The sequence below is a fragment of the Abramis brama genome (assembly GCF_963993115.1).
Source record: "Abramis brama genome assembly, chromosome: 15".
In the NCBI taxonomy this organism is placed as follows: Eukaryota; Metazoa; Chordata; class Actinopteri; order Cypriniformes; family Leuciscidae; genus Abramis; species Abramis brama.
In genome coordinates this window covers 32,047,739-32,063,873 of record NC_139977.1, presented here as the reverse complement: position 1 = coordinate 32,063,873, position 16,135 = coordinate 32,047,739, and the positions used below count along the sequence as shown (strand labels likewise).

Genomic DNA, 16,135 nt, shown 5'->3' with positions numbered 1-16,135 from the left:
TACATATATTATCCCAAATCGAACACATGCGGCGAGATAAATAGTGTTTGTTTAATATCAGCCAAGAGAACAGATAAATATCTTAATCTATAGGGTTAGATAGTTTAATATGGTTTCCGCCAGTAGAGGCGCTCGAGCAACTGTACATTTGAAATGTATGTGGGAGGAAAATATGGAAATAATATTCAGGTATGTACAGATGCATCAAAAATAAATAAAAGAGTGGGGTTGCATATGCAATCCCTGAATTAAAACTGATTAAGGCTAATAGAATTAGTTACGATCTTGCTGTGTATACAGCTGAGTTAATTGCTATAAGGTTGGCTTTATTATGGGTGGAGGAGTATGGATCGAAAGGTGTAGTGATATGGTCTGATTCAAGTTCAGCTTTACTAAGTATAAAGAATCTGCATTCTGAATCCAGGCAAGATATTGTTAATGATATAGTGCATTTTTAGTGAATAGATTGATAAAGTCAAGAGTCAACAACGTGTTGGGTTGGGTCCCAGCCCATGTAGGAGTAATGGGGAATTATAAATATGCTAAACAGGGGCAACAAAGCAAGACCGCATTAATATTCAAGTACAATATAACAAAGCAGAAATTAAAAGCATGATTAAAGCCAAAATTAAGGGTATATGGAAATATTTATGGGACAATGAAAGCACAGGCAGACATCTATATAAAATTCAATGTTGGATGGAGCAGGAACAGTAGAAGCAAGCAGGAGGAGGATATTGTCTCAAGAATGAGGTATGGACATACAGGATTGAACAGCACATTAGTAACGAGAAAACATGCTGATGGTAACTGTGAATGTGGTAATCAAGAAACCAGAACATGTTATAGAACATTGTCCTAAATACAATCAGGAACGACAAACACTTATAGAACAGTTAGCGGAAGTAAAGATAAAATTGAATGTTACCGATATATTGCAAAGAAATTCTGGGGAACAATGTTTTAGATGTATTTTTTAGTACTTGAAAGAAACAGGATTATTCCATAGAATTTAGCGATGTGGAATTCAGACCCACACTCCTATTCAGGAGGAGGCGGTAATGCACCTAAAAGCTGTTTGCCAATCGCCAAAAAAAGAAGAAGAGGCGCTCGAGCAACCGAAGCAATGACACACATCTGAGTCTCTGGGAGAAGAGAAGAGAAGTGAGCGAGGGAAGGGAACATAAACAACATCATTCAGCTCTTAATCTGCCGTTTTTCAGACTGTGAGTACATTCATTTGATCATTTATTCGGAGAAATCTAAATCCAAACGAATCAGTTAATTTAGTGAATCACTCAGAAATGAACCGACTGATGTTGTTCATTACGCTGGCGAAACATTAAACTCGTCACTGTTTTTTCACATTGCAATTTGTGAAGATTATTATTCGTGTTTTAATTTTATTTAATGAAAAAAATGCATGTACAATTATTTACATGCATTAAAAATATTCAATGTAAGAGCAACATAAAAAAGCTGGAGCTTTAAAAAAGCAAAACACTTAAAGCTGGATAATTGAGAGTGATTAGTGTGATGATCATCTGCTAAATGAGCAACAACGACCACAATTCACTCCTTCAGTCAGTGAAGCTCCCACAGCCGTTCATGAGAGTTTAAATGCTAGGGAATATTCCCATCTTCCCACAGGAGAAGAAGAAACAAGCAGGAGGAATTACTCCAGGAGAAACTACGGACATACTATTATAAAGATGGAGATTGAGGAAGATATATCCTGCAGAATAAAAGATGAAGATACAGAGGAACAAATAGGTTGGTGTTTTCCTTCATTCTCTTTAATGGCTGATGGGGAACATTAAGATGAAAACTTGCATATAACAATAATATCTAAAACTAGATACTTGTAGACTCAGTAGTAAACTAGATTTTGCTCTTGTGGGCCTTCCTGATTTTGTTTTTAATTTGTCCGTCTTCAATTGAGCAATTCGAATTTAATGTTGATTTTAGACCCAATGGAAGTGAATGAAGACAAACATGTCAGAAATAAAGATGGAAACATAATTTCACAGACTGAAAAGAATTTCACACAGAAACCAGCTGGAAAAACTGGAGTCGAAGGATCTTTCACCTGCTCTGAGTGTGGAAAGAGTTTCATACGCAAAGGAAACCTAAATCAGCACATGAGAGTTCACACTGGAGAAAGACCGTTCACATGCACTCAGTGTGGAAAGAGTTTCACTACAAAAAGAGTTCTGAAAGATCATCTGCGCTCTCACTCTGGAGTGAGATCATTCAGCTGTGATCAGTGTGATAAAACATTTGTTTTTGGATCAGGCTTAAGAACACACATTAAAACTCATGCTGCTGTGAAGCCTCACTTTTGTTCTTTTTGTGGAAAGAGTTTTTCACTACTGCAAAGTTTAAAAGATCATGAGCGTGTTCATACTGGTGTGAGACCTTATGTGTGCTCTGACTGTGGACAGACCTGCACTACATCGAGTGACTTAAAAAAACACCAGAGAATTCACACTGGAGAGAAACCGTACAAGTGCTCGTCATGTGGAAAGGGTTTTGCTTTGTCAGGAAACCTGAAAACACATGAGAGAGTTCATACTGGAGAGAAACCTTATGAGTGTTCACACTGTGGAAAGAGTTTTGCTCTGTCAGAAACTCTGAAAGCTCATGAGAGAATTCATACCGGAGAGAAACCGTACAAGTGCTCTTCATGTGGGAAGAGTTTCACCCAATTATCTAATCTAAAGACTCATGAGAAAAAGCATTAAGCTGAAGATCTCTAAATGAACATTTTCTACAAGCACAAATAAAGGTGAATTATTGTATTGCTTTTACTCTCCCTCTTCGTTTGAAGCAGATTCTGTGTCTCTTCAGTGTTTCTGTATAAAGTGAACATTTACAATTCCACAGATTTGACTCTAGATGGCGGCATTTGTTTTCGTTTCAAGGTTTCATGGATGAAGAATCGGCACTTAATCTGTGTTTGCCAACTTCTGGAAAGGAAAACAAGGGACACTAAAAATATTTGTACTGTACCACACAGCATATGTCATTTCAGTGTCTACAGTTAAATATGTGTACAAAAGATCTATAAAAGGTTCTCAGACACAAACACATTTGGGTCATTCATGTCAAAATGGCCTGTAACTCATATTAAAAATCATCTTAATATAATTATAGATTAACTTTTCTTTCGGTTTCTTAATTTTTAAGGCCCAATAGGATTACTTTACAGAGATATAGTGATCTCAATGTGGCTCTGTGAGTAAACTGGTACACATTATCAATGGACGCACATTTTCTGAAGAACGAATAATGATGAAACTAGAAATAAATCTAGTTTTTAACTTTCATGCCTGACTGCCATAAATAGTATTTTTCTAAAGTTTGTGTGCCTGTAACTCTAAAAGTATCTATATACTCATTCTTAATAAACTTCTCTTTTCTTCATTTTAAAGCCCCTATTTGGTTCAATCCCATAGTGTTTTTCTTGAAGGATAACTGGTAAATTTAAATAAACTTTATGGAGGGAAAAGCACACACATCACTCTGTATTCTGTTGGACCGGAACATTTTTATTTAGCATATTTCCATCTATGGAAAGCGGGTCACATACACATGAGCAGTTTGAGCGCACACCTATTACTGACATTATAATAACAGAACGCATGAACACAGACTTATTTTCTGTTGTGTTGCATTTACATGCCAAACATGAAGCTCTGTCATTTCTCTAGTTTTGTCACTGGTTTAGTTATAATATCAGACACCATTTCTTCTTGTGGGGTAATACTCAATTGTCACTTGTCACATTGTACTAAAGTTTACAATAACTGATGATCCAGTTGATTTCATTGCAGAGTTTGTCCACAGCAAGAATAAAGACATTTAATACCATGTATAAGTCCACTGATGATGACACTCATTTTGATTAGCAAATAAAAGCTCTTTTCAGAGTATTTGCATTAAATTCATTGCATTATAAGAACATTTATTTTCCTACGTTTTCCTTTATTTTCCTGTTTTTAAAAAAATGTACAATCCAATATGCAACATAACTGAATATCATTAATTGAAGTAGTGTTTAAATAGATCAAGTAAACAATGAGTGAATTTGAAAGTTCTTCCCGTATTTCTTAACTCCAGGCATATCAATAATAGGGAAACATCTAAACTTCAGCTTGTTTTCAAATCATCAGCATCAAAAACATTTCCTTAGCGGCTATTTTAAGTTTAAATATAGGCCTTTCCAAAAATGCTCTATTATGATAATATCAGCTGTGTAACAAATAAATAATATTTCAAAAATAATATTTTAATGTTTTATTATTACATTTATTATCCCAAATCAAACACGTGGCGAAATAAAGTGTTTGTATAATATCAGCCAAGATAAATATCTTAATCTATGAATATTAGATGGCTTAATATGGTTTCCGCCAGTAGAGGCGCTCCAGCAACCGAAGCAATGACACACATCCGAGTCTAGGAGAAGAAGAGAAGTGAGCGAGGGAAGGGAACATAAACATGAGAAGTGGAACACAGCCGTTTATTCTGCTCTAAATCTGCTGTTTTCAGACTGTGAGTATATTCATATTATCATTTATAAGGTGAAATATAAATCCAAAAGAATAAACGAGTTCAATTAGTGAATCACAAATGAATCGACTGATGTTGTTCATTACGCTCGTGAAACGTAAACTCATTACTGGCTGTTTTTTCACATTACAATTTGTAAAGATCATGATTTGTGTTTTCATTTTATTTAATGAACAAATGAATCATGATAAACAGAGTTTTAGATGAAAGAGCAAGGTAAATCGCAAAATAGAGAAGTCGAATTGTTTCTGAACAGTTGTTTGATCAAATTCAAAACACTTTAAGATTAATATTATCAAGTGAATTTAATTTAGTGATTGTAATTGTGATGATCATCTGCTAAATGCTGGGAAATATTCCCATCTTCCCACAGGAGAAGAAGAAGCAAGCAGGAGGAATTACTCCAGGAGAAACTACGGACATGCTATTGTAAAGATGGAGATTAAGGAAGAACCCTGCAGAATAAAAGATGAAGATACAGAGGAACAAATAGGTTGGTGTTTTCCTTCATTCTTTTAAAGTTCTCCTATTATGCTATTTTAAAGGCTCCTTATTGAGTCAACAGGTTTACATGCATCAAAGGTAAAAAAACTCTTATTTTTTTCATAATATGCACTGCACATCATCACCACATTTTTCGATTTATTCCCAAACGACTCATCCGATGATTAAGTCTCTCTAAATCCCTCCTTTCCGCAATCTACTCTGCTCTGATTAGTCAGATGGCCCAGTCTGTTGTGATCGGTCTACTTCTTAGAGCGCGTATTGGAAAAGAAACGCACATTACCATAACTGAACTTCAGCTCCGGAGGCTTCCTAAATCTCAGTGATTGTACACACTGTAAAGACAGTAACAATGGTCAATCCAAGCGCAAGTCTGATGATGAAACATTGGAAGAACTTGTCATTCAACCCGAACCTTAATCACAAGGACGTTTATTTTAGAACACTTGATGATTATCTTATCAAAATAACAAAATATGTTACAGTGACGATCAAAGAACTGAAATCAAATGCGTTTCTGATTTGTTTATATGTTTCTGTCGGCTGCATGACAATACAGTTTGCTTTCTCACATCACTAGCTTTAAATATGTAACTTCGCTGCATAAAGAATGCACGAAAGCGAACTAATGGATCTAAATTAATGTAAAAAGATGGTAACAATTGTGACATTAAACATGGGTCGGACTTGAGTGTGTTTTTTTCACTTTAACCACTTTAGGTACTAATGTTAGCGTCCTCTCAGCCTCGACGGCAAACATACTGCTGTTCTCCACTAATGCAGCATCTAATCAACAAATTAATTACTTCATAATGATATGAAAACACGTACGGTAGTGTACTGTACAACACACCGTTTCATTGTCTGTTTTAAATCCACGCATGGAAGGTAATATTCAAAAAGCATAACAGCGGCTATATATATATATATATAAATATATTAGGGCTGGGAATCGATAAAAAAAAAAAAAACGAATTAATTGCACAATTTGCTGTAATTAATTGCAATTAATTGCATTTCCCCCAAGCTTGTAATCATCAATATTTAAACTTAGAATCACCTAATTAAATTAAACAACACAGGAAAAAAAAGGAACAGAACATAGCCCTATATTAAAATAATATTAAACATCAATATATCAATATATTATTGTTTTTCAATAATCAAATCAACATAATCAATTTAACAGAATTTTTTTTTTTTTTTACTAATTATCAAAATAAAATATAGTCCTACAAAGCTATTATTACCAGAGCATGTAATCAGAGCGATAATTTTACCATTGTTGCCCATTGTTCTACCAGCTCAGCAAACAGAAGTCTACTACAGAGAAATTTCACGTTATTTGAGCGGACTTTGCTTTTCCAGTGCGTGATCGGTACATGATTGGAGCGTTTGGGCCGTTAACAACAGAGCAGAACGCGCAGCGCAAACACGGAGCGGAACATTGAGCAGAGAGTGCAGCAGCGTGCCGACACAGACACACACAGAACGGAAAAGACCCGCTCATGAAAGCTGCGCGAGAACCTGATTGCCGAACACGGAGGGGCGGGAAAGCATATTTTCGGCCTTTTCAATAGCAGCCGCAACAGGAAATCATTAAAACGAAGCAAAAAAAAAAGTGCTGCGTTAAATTAAACATCTCAAATTAATCGCAAAGATTAACGTGTTAATTCCCCCAGCCCTAAAATATATATATTGTTTTATTAGGGGCCAAGCACTGAAAGTGTGTAGGCACCTATTGAAATCGTTGGCCTTCTTCTTCTGCTTCTTCTTCTTCTTCTTCTTCTTCTTCTTCTTCTTCTTCCGCTCTGGAAGTCTATGGCAGCCTATAGAACCGCTTGAGTGAAAGTTATGAAATTTGGCACACAGATAGAGGACAGTCTGAACTGTCACCATTGCAAATTTGGAGGCTCTAACTCAATCCCTCTAGCGCCACCAACTGTCCAAAGTTTCACTCATGTTTATGCTAATAACTTTTGAACCATAAGGGCTAGAAACAAAATTCTTAAACTACTTTTTCTAACTCCTCCTTGGCCGTTGCTCCGATTTTCACAAAAATGGAACCAGATCATCTTCAGACCATGCCGACAAATAAATGTGGAATTCATGTCGATTCGTCAAACCGCTCTCGAATACCGCGCAAACTAATTTTACGTAGCGCTTGCGAAAACAGGCGTAAGGCTGTATCTCAACAATGCTTTGTGTTCAGACCAAACTTGGTACATGTCATCACAAGCATGACCTGAGGCTACATGCGGCGTTTCGGCGCAGCGCCACCTACTGGTCCGGAGATACGAAAAATGGCTATTTCTGCTTATAAATTCTGAACGGTTTGTCCAAAAATCAAAAAAGTGGTCTCGTTAGATTCAAGGAATCATGCCGAGTCGATTCACATCCAATTTTTCCATATCGACCATTTTAGGCGTCGGCCATTTTTAATTTGGTACCAAAATGCTGTATTTTATGAATGTATGAACGTATCGCTACGAAACTCGGTATGGGTCATCAGTACGATGCCCTGAAGGAGCCTGAGAAGTTTCGAACCAGCGCCACCTAGTGGTAAAATTATTTTTTCAAATGCTTAACTCTGGTTGTGGTTGACTTATTTTCATGGGAGTCGTCTCATTAGGTTTCTGAATCCTTGCCAAGTCCAACGATACCAAACATGCTAGGTTTCGCCTTACGGTTTGTGTAGGGTTGTGATTTAGCACTTAAAAAACATTTATCAATATCGTCGAAACCGTTAGACCGATCGAGACGAAACTACTGTAGGAAGTTTGGAAACATAGGTCGTTGGCTATATGCTAATTGCAAATGTCAAAGTATTAATAGTAAGTGGCAAGAAAATTCAAACAAAGTCAGGTGTGGGTCTTTTTTTTTTTAAATACATATAAATGTCTATAACTCCATATAAATGAGTTATTTTCACCAAATGACCAAACTGACACATACATAGGCTCACTCTGAGGACACACAAAAAAATAGTGGGATTGTGCCTCTTGTTGGCACTATAATAGAACAAAACATGAAATTGCCATTGACTTCAATATAGTATTGTGATATAAGATGCTATACTTTATGAACGCATTAGCGCATCATTACGAAACTCTGTATGAGTCATCAGCACCATGCCTTGAAGGTACTCAAAAAGTTTCGGGGCAGCGCCACCTTGTGGTAAAAAAAGTTGTAACAAAATTTCCAAAAATGCTAATAACTTTTGATTAAATTTGACACTGGTCTTAATAGATTCCTTGGGTTATGCCGAAAACATAGATACCAATATTGCAAAAGTCAGCCAAACTTCCTGTCCGCCATCTTTATTTTTTTTTTAAACCTACTTTTTCGAACTTCTAGACCTTTTGTTCGATTTTCACCAAAATTGAATCGTATCATCTCCAGACCGTGCTGACAAAAAGTTATGGATTTTGTGTCGATAGATGAAACCATTTTCATATAGGCTACCGCAGCAGCAAAGTTGAGGCATGATGCCAAAATAACTATTCAGGCTTTATCTCTGCAGTGCCTTGACATTGTATGTTTCATTGTCACCTCACTCTGACCGCACCACATCAATTTCGTAACTGCGCCACCTATTGGTCAAAAGTGACAAACCATTATGTCATATTATTTAGGGCTGTACTGTCCTAGTCGATTAGTCGATTAATTGGTCGATACGTTCTGGTTCGACCAAAATTCTGATTGGTCGATTTTCTGCCGCGTTTATTTCATCAGTTTTGCCGCGCTGAGGCGCGCTCATTTCATCAGGTGAAAAGCACTAACTGCTAATGGGGGTGTTTTTAGAGTACCCTTGTTTCACTGTAACAGTCTATCTTCAAAACACCCCCCTTGTTTTCACCTTTTTTGGATTAGCCCAACCCAAGAGAGAGCGTCGAGCGCAGAAGGTTTGATGCTGAATATTATTTATTTAATTGTGAGAGCGTTTAATAGTCAGTCCTCTTCTAACATGTCAACAACAAAGAAATCGACAGTGTGGCAGCATTTTGTTAAAATTGATAACAGGAAAAAGGTCGAATGCAAAGTTTGCAAGCAAGTTTTCCACAGCTCGACGACAAACATGACATATCATCTAAAAGTGGTAAGCTCACTTGTCTGCGTTAGCTTGCCCTGTGTGTTTTGAGTAGGCTATATGAACATATCAGAATTTGCATATTTCAATGTTTTAGTGTGATAACCTAACTTTTTTATTTTTTATTTGGAGCCTAATGCGCAATTGCGCTGTGCTGTTGGTTGTGTTAGTATTGAGCCTAGGATGCTTTATTTTTCAGTTATGCACTTTATTTCTTTTCTGCTCTTGATCTGGTTTGTTTAATAAATATTCTTTTTTTATTAAAGTGGACGTGCCTTTTGTGTTTATTAAGAGTAAAAGCTTTAGTTAATAGTCTATTCGTGTCTCAGCTGCGAAGCTGAGCTCATGTTCAGCCTCGCTCGGTGCGAGGACATGCACGGTGAAATGATAGTGTCTGACAGTTATAACTTATTATTATAACATATGACAAAAATAATTGTCTAAATTATGTTGCATATTCCTCAACAGTTCTTGTGATGATATCACTAGTTGACAACATAGTACTATTTTCGGAAATCATAAGCTATGATATTGCGCAGGTGCACGTGATGCAGCGCTGTCAGAGCTGACAGACTCGAGTGTCAGACTCATTTCAGTGCAAAATAATTAGGTCAAAAACGATTTAATATACTGCAAATAGCCTACTAGTTGTTTGTTTATTTATAATTCATTTAGGCGGACAACAAGGCTACCAAGTACTGCGCACAGTGCGCATCTAATTAATTTAACGTTTTTTTTTTTCTAACATCATTTTTAGTCGATTTTTAGTCGAAAATTTCAGGACTTCAGTCGACCAAGATTTTCTTTGGTTGAGTACAGCCCTAATATTATTAGTGACTGTATATATGATTTTTTCACCCATTTTGCCTAAAATCATCTTAAAATGTCTGTAATTGCTCATTGTTGCAGTTGGCCTGACACTCCCAGACATGTTGGCATGGTTTGTTGTCGTCTTTGCGCTTGGCTCCGATATATTCATTTTATTATTTATATGGTGAAATCTAAATCCAAACGAATAAACGAGTCGGTTCATTTAGTGAATCACTCAGAAATTAATCGAGATGAACCGACTGATGTTGTTTATTACGCTTGTGTAATGTAAACTTGTTATTGACTTTTTTCACATTATAATTTGTGATGTGTTTTCATTTTATTTAATGAACAAATTAATCATGGTAAACAGAGTTTTGAATACATGTGAATCATATCTGATGCAAGGGCAACATAAAAATCAACTAGAGAAGTCTAATTGTTTCTAAACAGTTGTTTGATAAACATTTTAAGCTGAATATTAAATATAATTTAGTGATAAATTTAAATATAATTTAGTGATTGTAAGTGTGATGATCATCTGCTAAATGCTGGGAAATATTCCCATCTTCCCACAGGAGAAGACGACGCAAGCAGGAGGAATTACTCCAGGAGAAACTACGGACATACTATTGTAAAGATGGAGTTTGAGGAAGAACCCTGCAGAATAAAAGATGAAGATACAGAGGAACAAATAGGTTGGTGTTTTCCTTCATTCTCTTTAATGACTGATGAGGAACATTAAGATGAAAACTGACATATATTTTACTTGCATTTAAAAAATCTGTGTCTGTGAAGAGCGTAAAATGTTTCTATTTACAATTGTTTTGCAGCGTTGAGTGTTGTAGCCAATCACAGACAAGTTTGCTGAGCCTGTAAACGCAATGGCCAATCAGAGGCGTCTAAGTTAGTCAGAAATTAAGAATCCGCTCAATAGACCTCATTCACAGCAGTGCAGCGACGGGTATGAAAGCGAGGCTGTGAGGGAAAGACTTGCCGTGTTTTCAAAGGCGTCTGCTGTAAGAAGCTGAATAAAGCTCTGAGATCACTTATAATTTTTTCTACAACTCATAAAGATATTTTTGCAGTGTTTCGTCAGCAGAACAATCGAAAAACACATGAAATAACAGTACAACACACTGAAGAGATGAATGTCTGTCCCTCACAACCTCGCTTTCATTCCCATTATAAATAAATCAAAGATGGCGCTGCTGTGAATAAGGTCAATACGCCAAAGTTTGTGCAGCGTGAGCTCTGCATGCAAAATCCTTTCGTTATAACCAACAAAGTATAAACACTATGAAATTAAGAGATTCATGGTGTGATATAGACAGATGTTCTGATTATAACGGCTGTTTTCACTCAGTCAGAGAGATTGTGCTGCGGCTAAGCTGAAGTTTCAACTTCAACTGTTTATAAAAGGGAGTGTCTTTAGTTTTAGTTTTTATAATTAACCCATTTATCATTAATTAAAATTTTATTCAAAATATAAATGGGTTAATTATAACTTTACTTGCATTTAACATTTTTATGTATATAAAATGACTTTTGTCAATTTAATTTGATGCGAACACCAAAATGGTGACTTTGAAAATAATTAAATAATTTAATTTATTTACTGGTATCGGTACTGACTCCTAAAATTTTGGTATCATATTTAATTTTCTAACTAATTTCTTGTTTCTAATTTTGTCCTCCTTTATTTGAATTATGGGAATTTATTTTAGATCCTATGGATGTGAATGTTTTGAAACATGAGTTTCGAAGACCTCATTTCACAAATGAAGATGGAAACGCAGTCATTTCACGGACCGAAAATAATTTAATGCAGAAAAGTGCTGGAAAAACTGGAGTCAAAGGATCTTTAACCTGCTCTGAGTGCGGAAAGAGTTTCACAAATACATCAAACCTTAAGAAACACATGAGAATTCACACTGGAGAAAAACCGTTCACATGCTCTCAGTGTGGAAAGAGTTTCGGGTGCAAAAGTACTCTTGAAGATCATCTGCGCCGTCACTCTGGAGTGAGATCATTCAGCTGTGATCAGTGTGAGAAAACATTTGTTTTTGAACAAAACTTAAGAAGACACCTTAAAACTCATGCTGCTGTGAAGCCTCACTTTTGTTCTTTTTGTGGAAAGAGTTTTTCACGACTGGAAAATTTAAAAGAGCATGAACGTTTTCATACTGGTGTGAGACCTTATATGTGCTTTGACTGTGGGAAGAGCTTCACTACATCCAGCCACTTAAAAACACACCAGAGAGTTCATACTGGAGAGAAACCGTACAAGTGCTCACACTGTGGAAAGAGTTTCACTCTGTCAGGAAACCTGAAAGATCATGAGAGAATTCATACTGGAGAGAAGCCGCACCAGTGCTCTACATGTGGGAAGAGTTTCACCCAATTATCTAATCTACAGAATCATAAGAAAAAGCATTGCCTGATGTTGCCTAAATGAGCAAAAGTAGCCTACATGTTCAGAATTAGTTTTATTAATCTAAGGTAATTTTCTAAAATCAGTAATTAAGTTTGATCATTTGTCAAATACATTTTTTGCAGAGTCAGTAATAGTTCATGAAATTATTATGAACTATAAATGTTGCTTTAAAATACTGTGATTTATGCAGAGAGTTCAGTTATTTTCATTAAGTGGGCTTGAGCACAAATAGAAATGATGCATTGAGAACATATTGAAAAGACTTTCTTACATTTTAAGAAATGTTCTGTACATTTTGAGACAAAGAGAAATAAAAAGGAACAGAACTTGTGACTTAATGAATAAATGTACTCACAATCAAGGGGTTAAACATTGTGCAGCATTTACCAAATGTGTAGTAATAAATCATACTTTATGCAGTTATGTATTCAACAGGTGCTTTTATCCAAAGAAACTTGCATTGCATTAAAGGTTACCGTGATATCAGTTCATGCATTCGCTGGGATTCAAACCCATGACATTGGCTTTGCTAGGGTCATATTCTACTGTTTGAGCTACAAGAAAGCTAATAAAACTAAAACTGCACCATATGTATTTCAATTCATATAAGCAGACATTAACAATGGAAATTGGTTATGAAAATGAAATGCACATGCTCTGTGTTTGTGGCAAAGCAGCATCTACTGGTAAATAGATTGACTTTTATCATTGGTAAATACTAGGGGTGTGACGAGATCTCGTGTTACGAGATCTCGCGAGATTAAAACGCGACGAGATTTCGCGTCGAGGTGAAACTTTGTCTCGTGAGTAAAAAAAAAAAAAAAAAAAAAAAAAAAAAAAACCTTTGTCTTTTGAGTTGTTGTGATGTCAGCGTGATGGAGCGTGAGGGTGAAATTTGTATTGAAGATGCCCCTGCCACTTTTAAATCATTTGTGTGCCGGGCCAATCACACACACACACTCACTGTCCCTCACTCACTCACTCGCGCGCACACACACACACGCACACTCACTGTAACCGCACTCTCACTCACTCTCGCTCACACTCAACCCGTCGTGGAGGACCGTTAAAATTAAACATGCTAGTCTTTCTGTCGTGATGTCGTGAAGCATCACAGACGCGTTGTCGCCCACTATGACACACTATACGAAATGAAACGATCGAATCTTGCGTCCCGACGCCCGTTGTCCTTTATGAGTCTCCACGAAACAGATCGTGCCAAAATCGCGCTAAAATAGTGTAATCTGAACCAGGCAGGTAATAAACATTTGACCTATCACGCAAAGAACCTATTAAAGCACTAATACATGGGAACAGTATAGCTTAAATCATATCGACATCGCAATATTAAACAATGTTATCGCACATCGCAGCTTTTCCTCATATCGTGCAGCCCTGCCCAAAGGTCTCAACTGCTGCCAGAAATCGTCGACATGCTTATATTCTTGAAAAAGAACATGACCATATCTTAGGCTTATCTTAGTTAATTTATCTCTTTTTCATGCTTGAAGAAAAAAATTGTTTCTGTTTGAACTTGTAGTTTTGAGAGAGCAGTACTTTGATTATGGATACACACTTACTGTTTGCACTTAAAGTGTTATTTCAGTTATTTATATTTATTTTATTTATACTGTTTTATTTTTTTATGTTCGATTTGTGGAAAGGAGTTAGATTTCTCATGTGAAATCATACAGGGGAGAAGCCAGACGGTAGAGTTTATAGCAAAACATTTTGCAGTGTTTGCATGTCCTTTACTGCATAGAATTCATTAAAATAGAAGTAAAATAACATTCATTACAAGTTGATTTCAAAATGCACATAAATTGTTTTGCATTTTGTGATTTTCAGTTGAATAAAAGACTATTTTCCATTCATATATTTCATCATTGAGGATTTCTTAAAAATTGTGTAAAAATCTCGTCTTGTCTCGTTCTCGTGAACCCAATCTCGTGTCTCGTCTCGTCTCGTGGAGTAAGCGTCTCGTCACACCCCTAGTAAATACTACAAGTAATAGTTACATATAAGTAAACACTTATCATTTTATTGATCTTTTTGTAAGGGTGGATTTCCTACAGTGGTTCACGCTGCAGGATTGCTGAACGTCTAAAGAAACATGCAAACGAAATCAGCATGATGATGTAAAACTGGGCATTTCTTGTCTATTACCACCAACTACTACTTATACCAACAATGGAGAAAAAGCTCAGATAGAATAGCAAAATATGTGAGAGAGTTGCTAGTGTAACTATACTGTATTGCAATAGGTACTGAATCATAACTAGTTAGCACACCATTTGTAACTGGAAGGGTTTGATGATAATATCTGGTTGAAATAGATAAATAAGATGATAAAATCATATACCTTGACATGGAAATATTATTGTCATGATGAAATTATATATTGGGTTATATAATTTTGCCTTTATGACATGTTGGAGTGTGATTCTCAATTTCATTAGCACAGCATAATTTTATTTACATAATTTTACATTTACATAAATTTAAATATTTACTTTTTTATTTATTTTTTACTCATTTGAACATGTAGCCCAACCCCACACATAAATTACCCATTTGTGTATTATATGATATTGTAGCGCACAGACTCTTTATAATTGTTGTGAAATTGCTGTTTTAATTTGCACCGGCAGTTATAGGGTTAATGTGGGAGTTCAAAAGGCTGGGGAGAGAGAAACGAGCGAGTGCGTTAGGCTGGTGCATTTATTTTTGCGTTCAGATTAAAAGTTCAGAAACGGAGCCTTGCTCGTCTGTCGTTCTTTAGAGTTACATTGGCGGCAGAAGTGGGATGTCGGAGCGTGAATAGCAACGCGTCCTGCGCAATCTGAGCAGTCTCGTGGAGGAAACACACCCGTGCTGGGAGAGAGAGAAGTGGCAGGAGCCAGTGCACGAACTACCCGACCGCGATCGAATCCGTGAGGACGGTTCGCGAGAGATCCGTGCGAGTTGGAAGTGAGCCAGGATAAGGACGATGTCTTTTGCGGTTGCTTGATTTGAGGACTGCGCGTGCACAGAGGCGTCACCAAGTTTAGAGTGACAACTTTGATGTCAAAATGCATACAGGTTGGCAGGTCTGACTCTGCTATTTGAAGAACTGTAGGGGAGAGCGGGGTAAGTTGTCACACGGGTAAGTTGTCACACTGTCCATAACTCCAACACTAGAGGCTCTATCTCAAAAATCAAATAGCCACTTTATGTGACTTCTTCTTCTATAGTCAACTTCCTGTTCACATGTGGTCAAGATCACTGTAATCTGAGGTTAGCACAATTTTCTTATTTTTCTGCTTAAAAAGTAAAAAAAAATCACTTTACATTTTATGCAATACAACTTTGTTAGGTATGAATGTTTCAAATTATTATTTTGCACAAAATAGAGGAGACAGTAATGTGTCTTTTGGTACTTTAGCTAAAGTGATATGTTGAGCTAAACTTGAGATTTAGTCAATATTAGCTCACATGTCAATATGGGGCAAGTTGTCTCAATGACTTTGGGGCAAGTCGTCACATGTGACAACTTGCCCCTGTACAAATAAACACAGCCCCAGCACCAACCCTGCCCTGCCTAGCACGCCCAGTTATGCTTCTGCTATCACCAGCTCACCCTTACCCAGCAATGCTATTGCTGACAGTGGGCTACCAACTCCAGTGGACATCCGGCCATATCCAAAAGATGGTCCCCGAAAACCAGCCAGCAAAGGAAG

The 16,135-nt window shown here is 36.6% G+C and overlaps 1 protein-coding gene across 3 annotated transcripts; it reads left to right on the top strand.

Moving 5' to 3' along the window:
- The first annotated feature begins 1,094 nt into the window (after window positions 1-1,094).
- On the top strand, window positions 1,095-14,411 carry LOC311097520 (uncharacterized protein). 3 transcript variants are annotated; one of them, XM_084137265.1, is made up of 5 exons: window positions 1,095-1,226; window positions 1,651-1,773; window positions 4,949-5,068; window positions 10,558-10,677; window positions 11,707-14,411. In XM_084137265.1, exons 2-5 carry the CDS (start codon window positions 1,713-1,715, stop codon window positions 12,435-12,437), a joined length of 1,032 nt encoding a protein of 343 aa, XP_083993391.1. In that variant the 5' UTR covers window positions 1,095-1,226; window positions 1,651-1,712; the 3' UTR covers window positions 12,438-14,411. The 3 variants fall into 3 exon arrangements, with proteins under 3 accessions (XP_083993391.1, XP_083993393.1, XP_083993392.1); XM_084137267.1 differs by lacking the exon at window positions 1,651-1,773 and having other exon boundaries at window positions 1,112-1,226; XM_084137266.1 differs by lacking the exons at window positions 1,095-1,226; window positions 1,651-1,773 and adding an exon at window positions 4,364-4,557.
- Window positions 14,412-16,135: the final 1,724 nt, after the last annotated feature.

Coding starts and splice junctions, on each gene's coding strand:
- LOC311097520 (XM_084137265.1), top strand. CDS start 1,713: ATGGAGATTGAGGAAGATATATCCTGCAGAATAAAAGATGAAGATACA. Junction 1,774..4,948: donor AGATACAGAGGAACAAATAG/GTTGGTGTTTTC, acceptor ATCTTCCCACAG/GAGAAGAAGAAGCAAGCAGG. Junction 10,678..11,706: donor AGATACAGAGGAACAAATAG/GTTGGTGTTTTC, acceptor AATTTATTTTAG/ATCCTATGGATGTGAATGTT.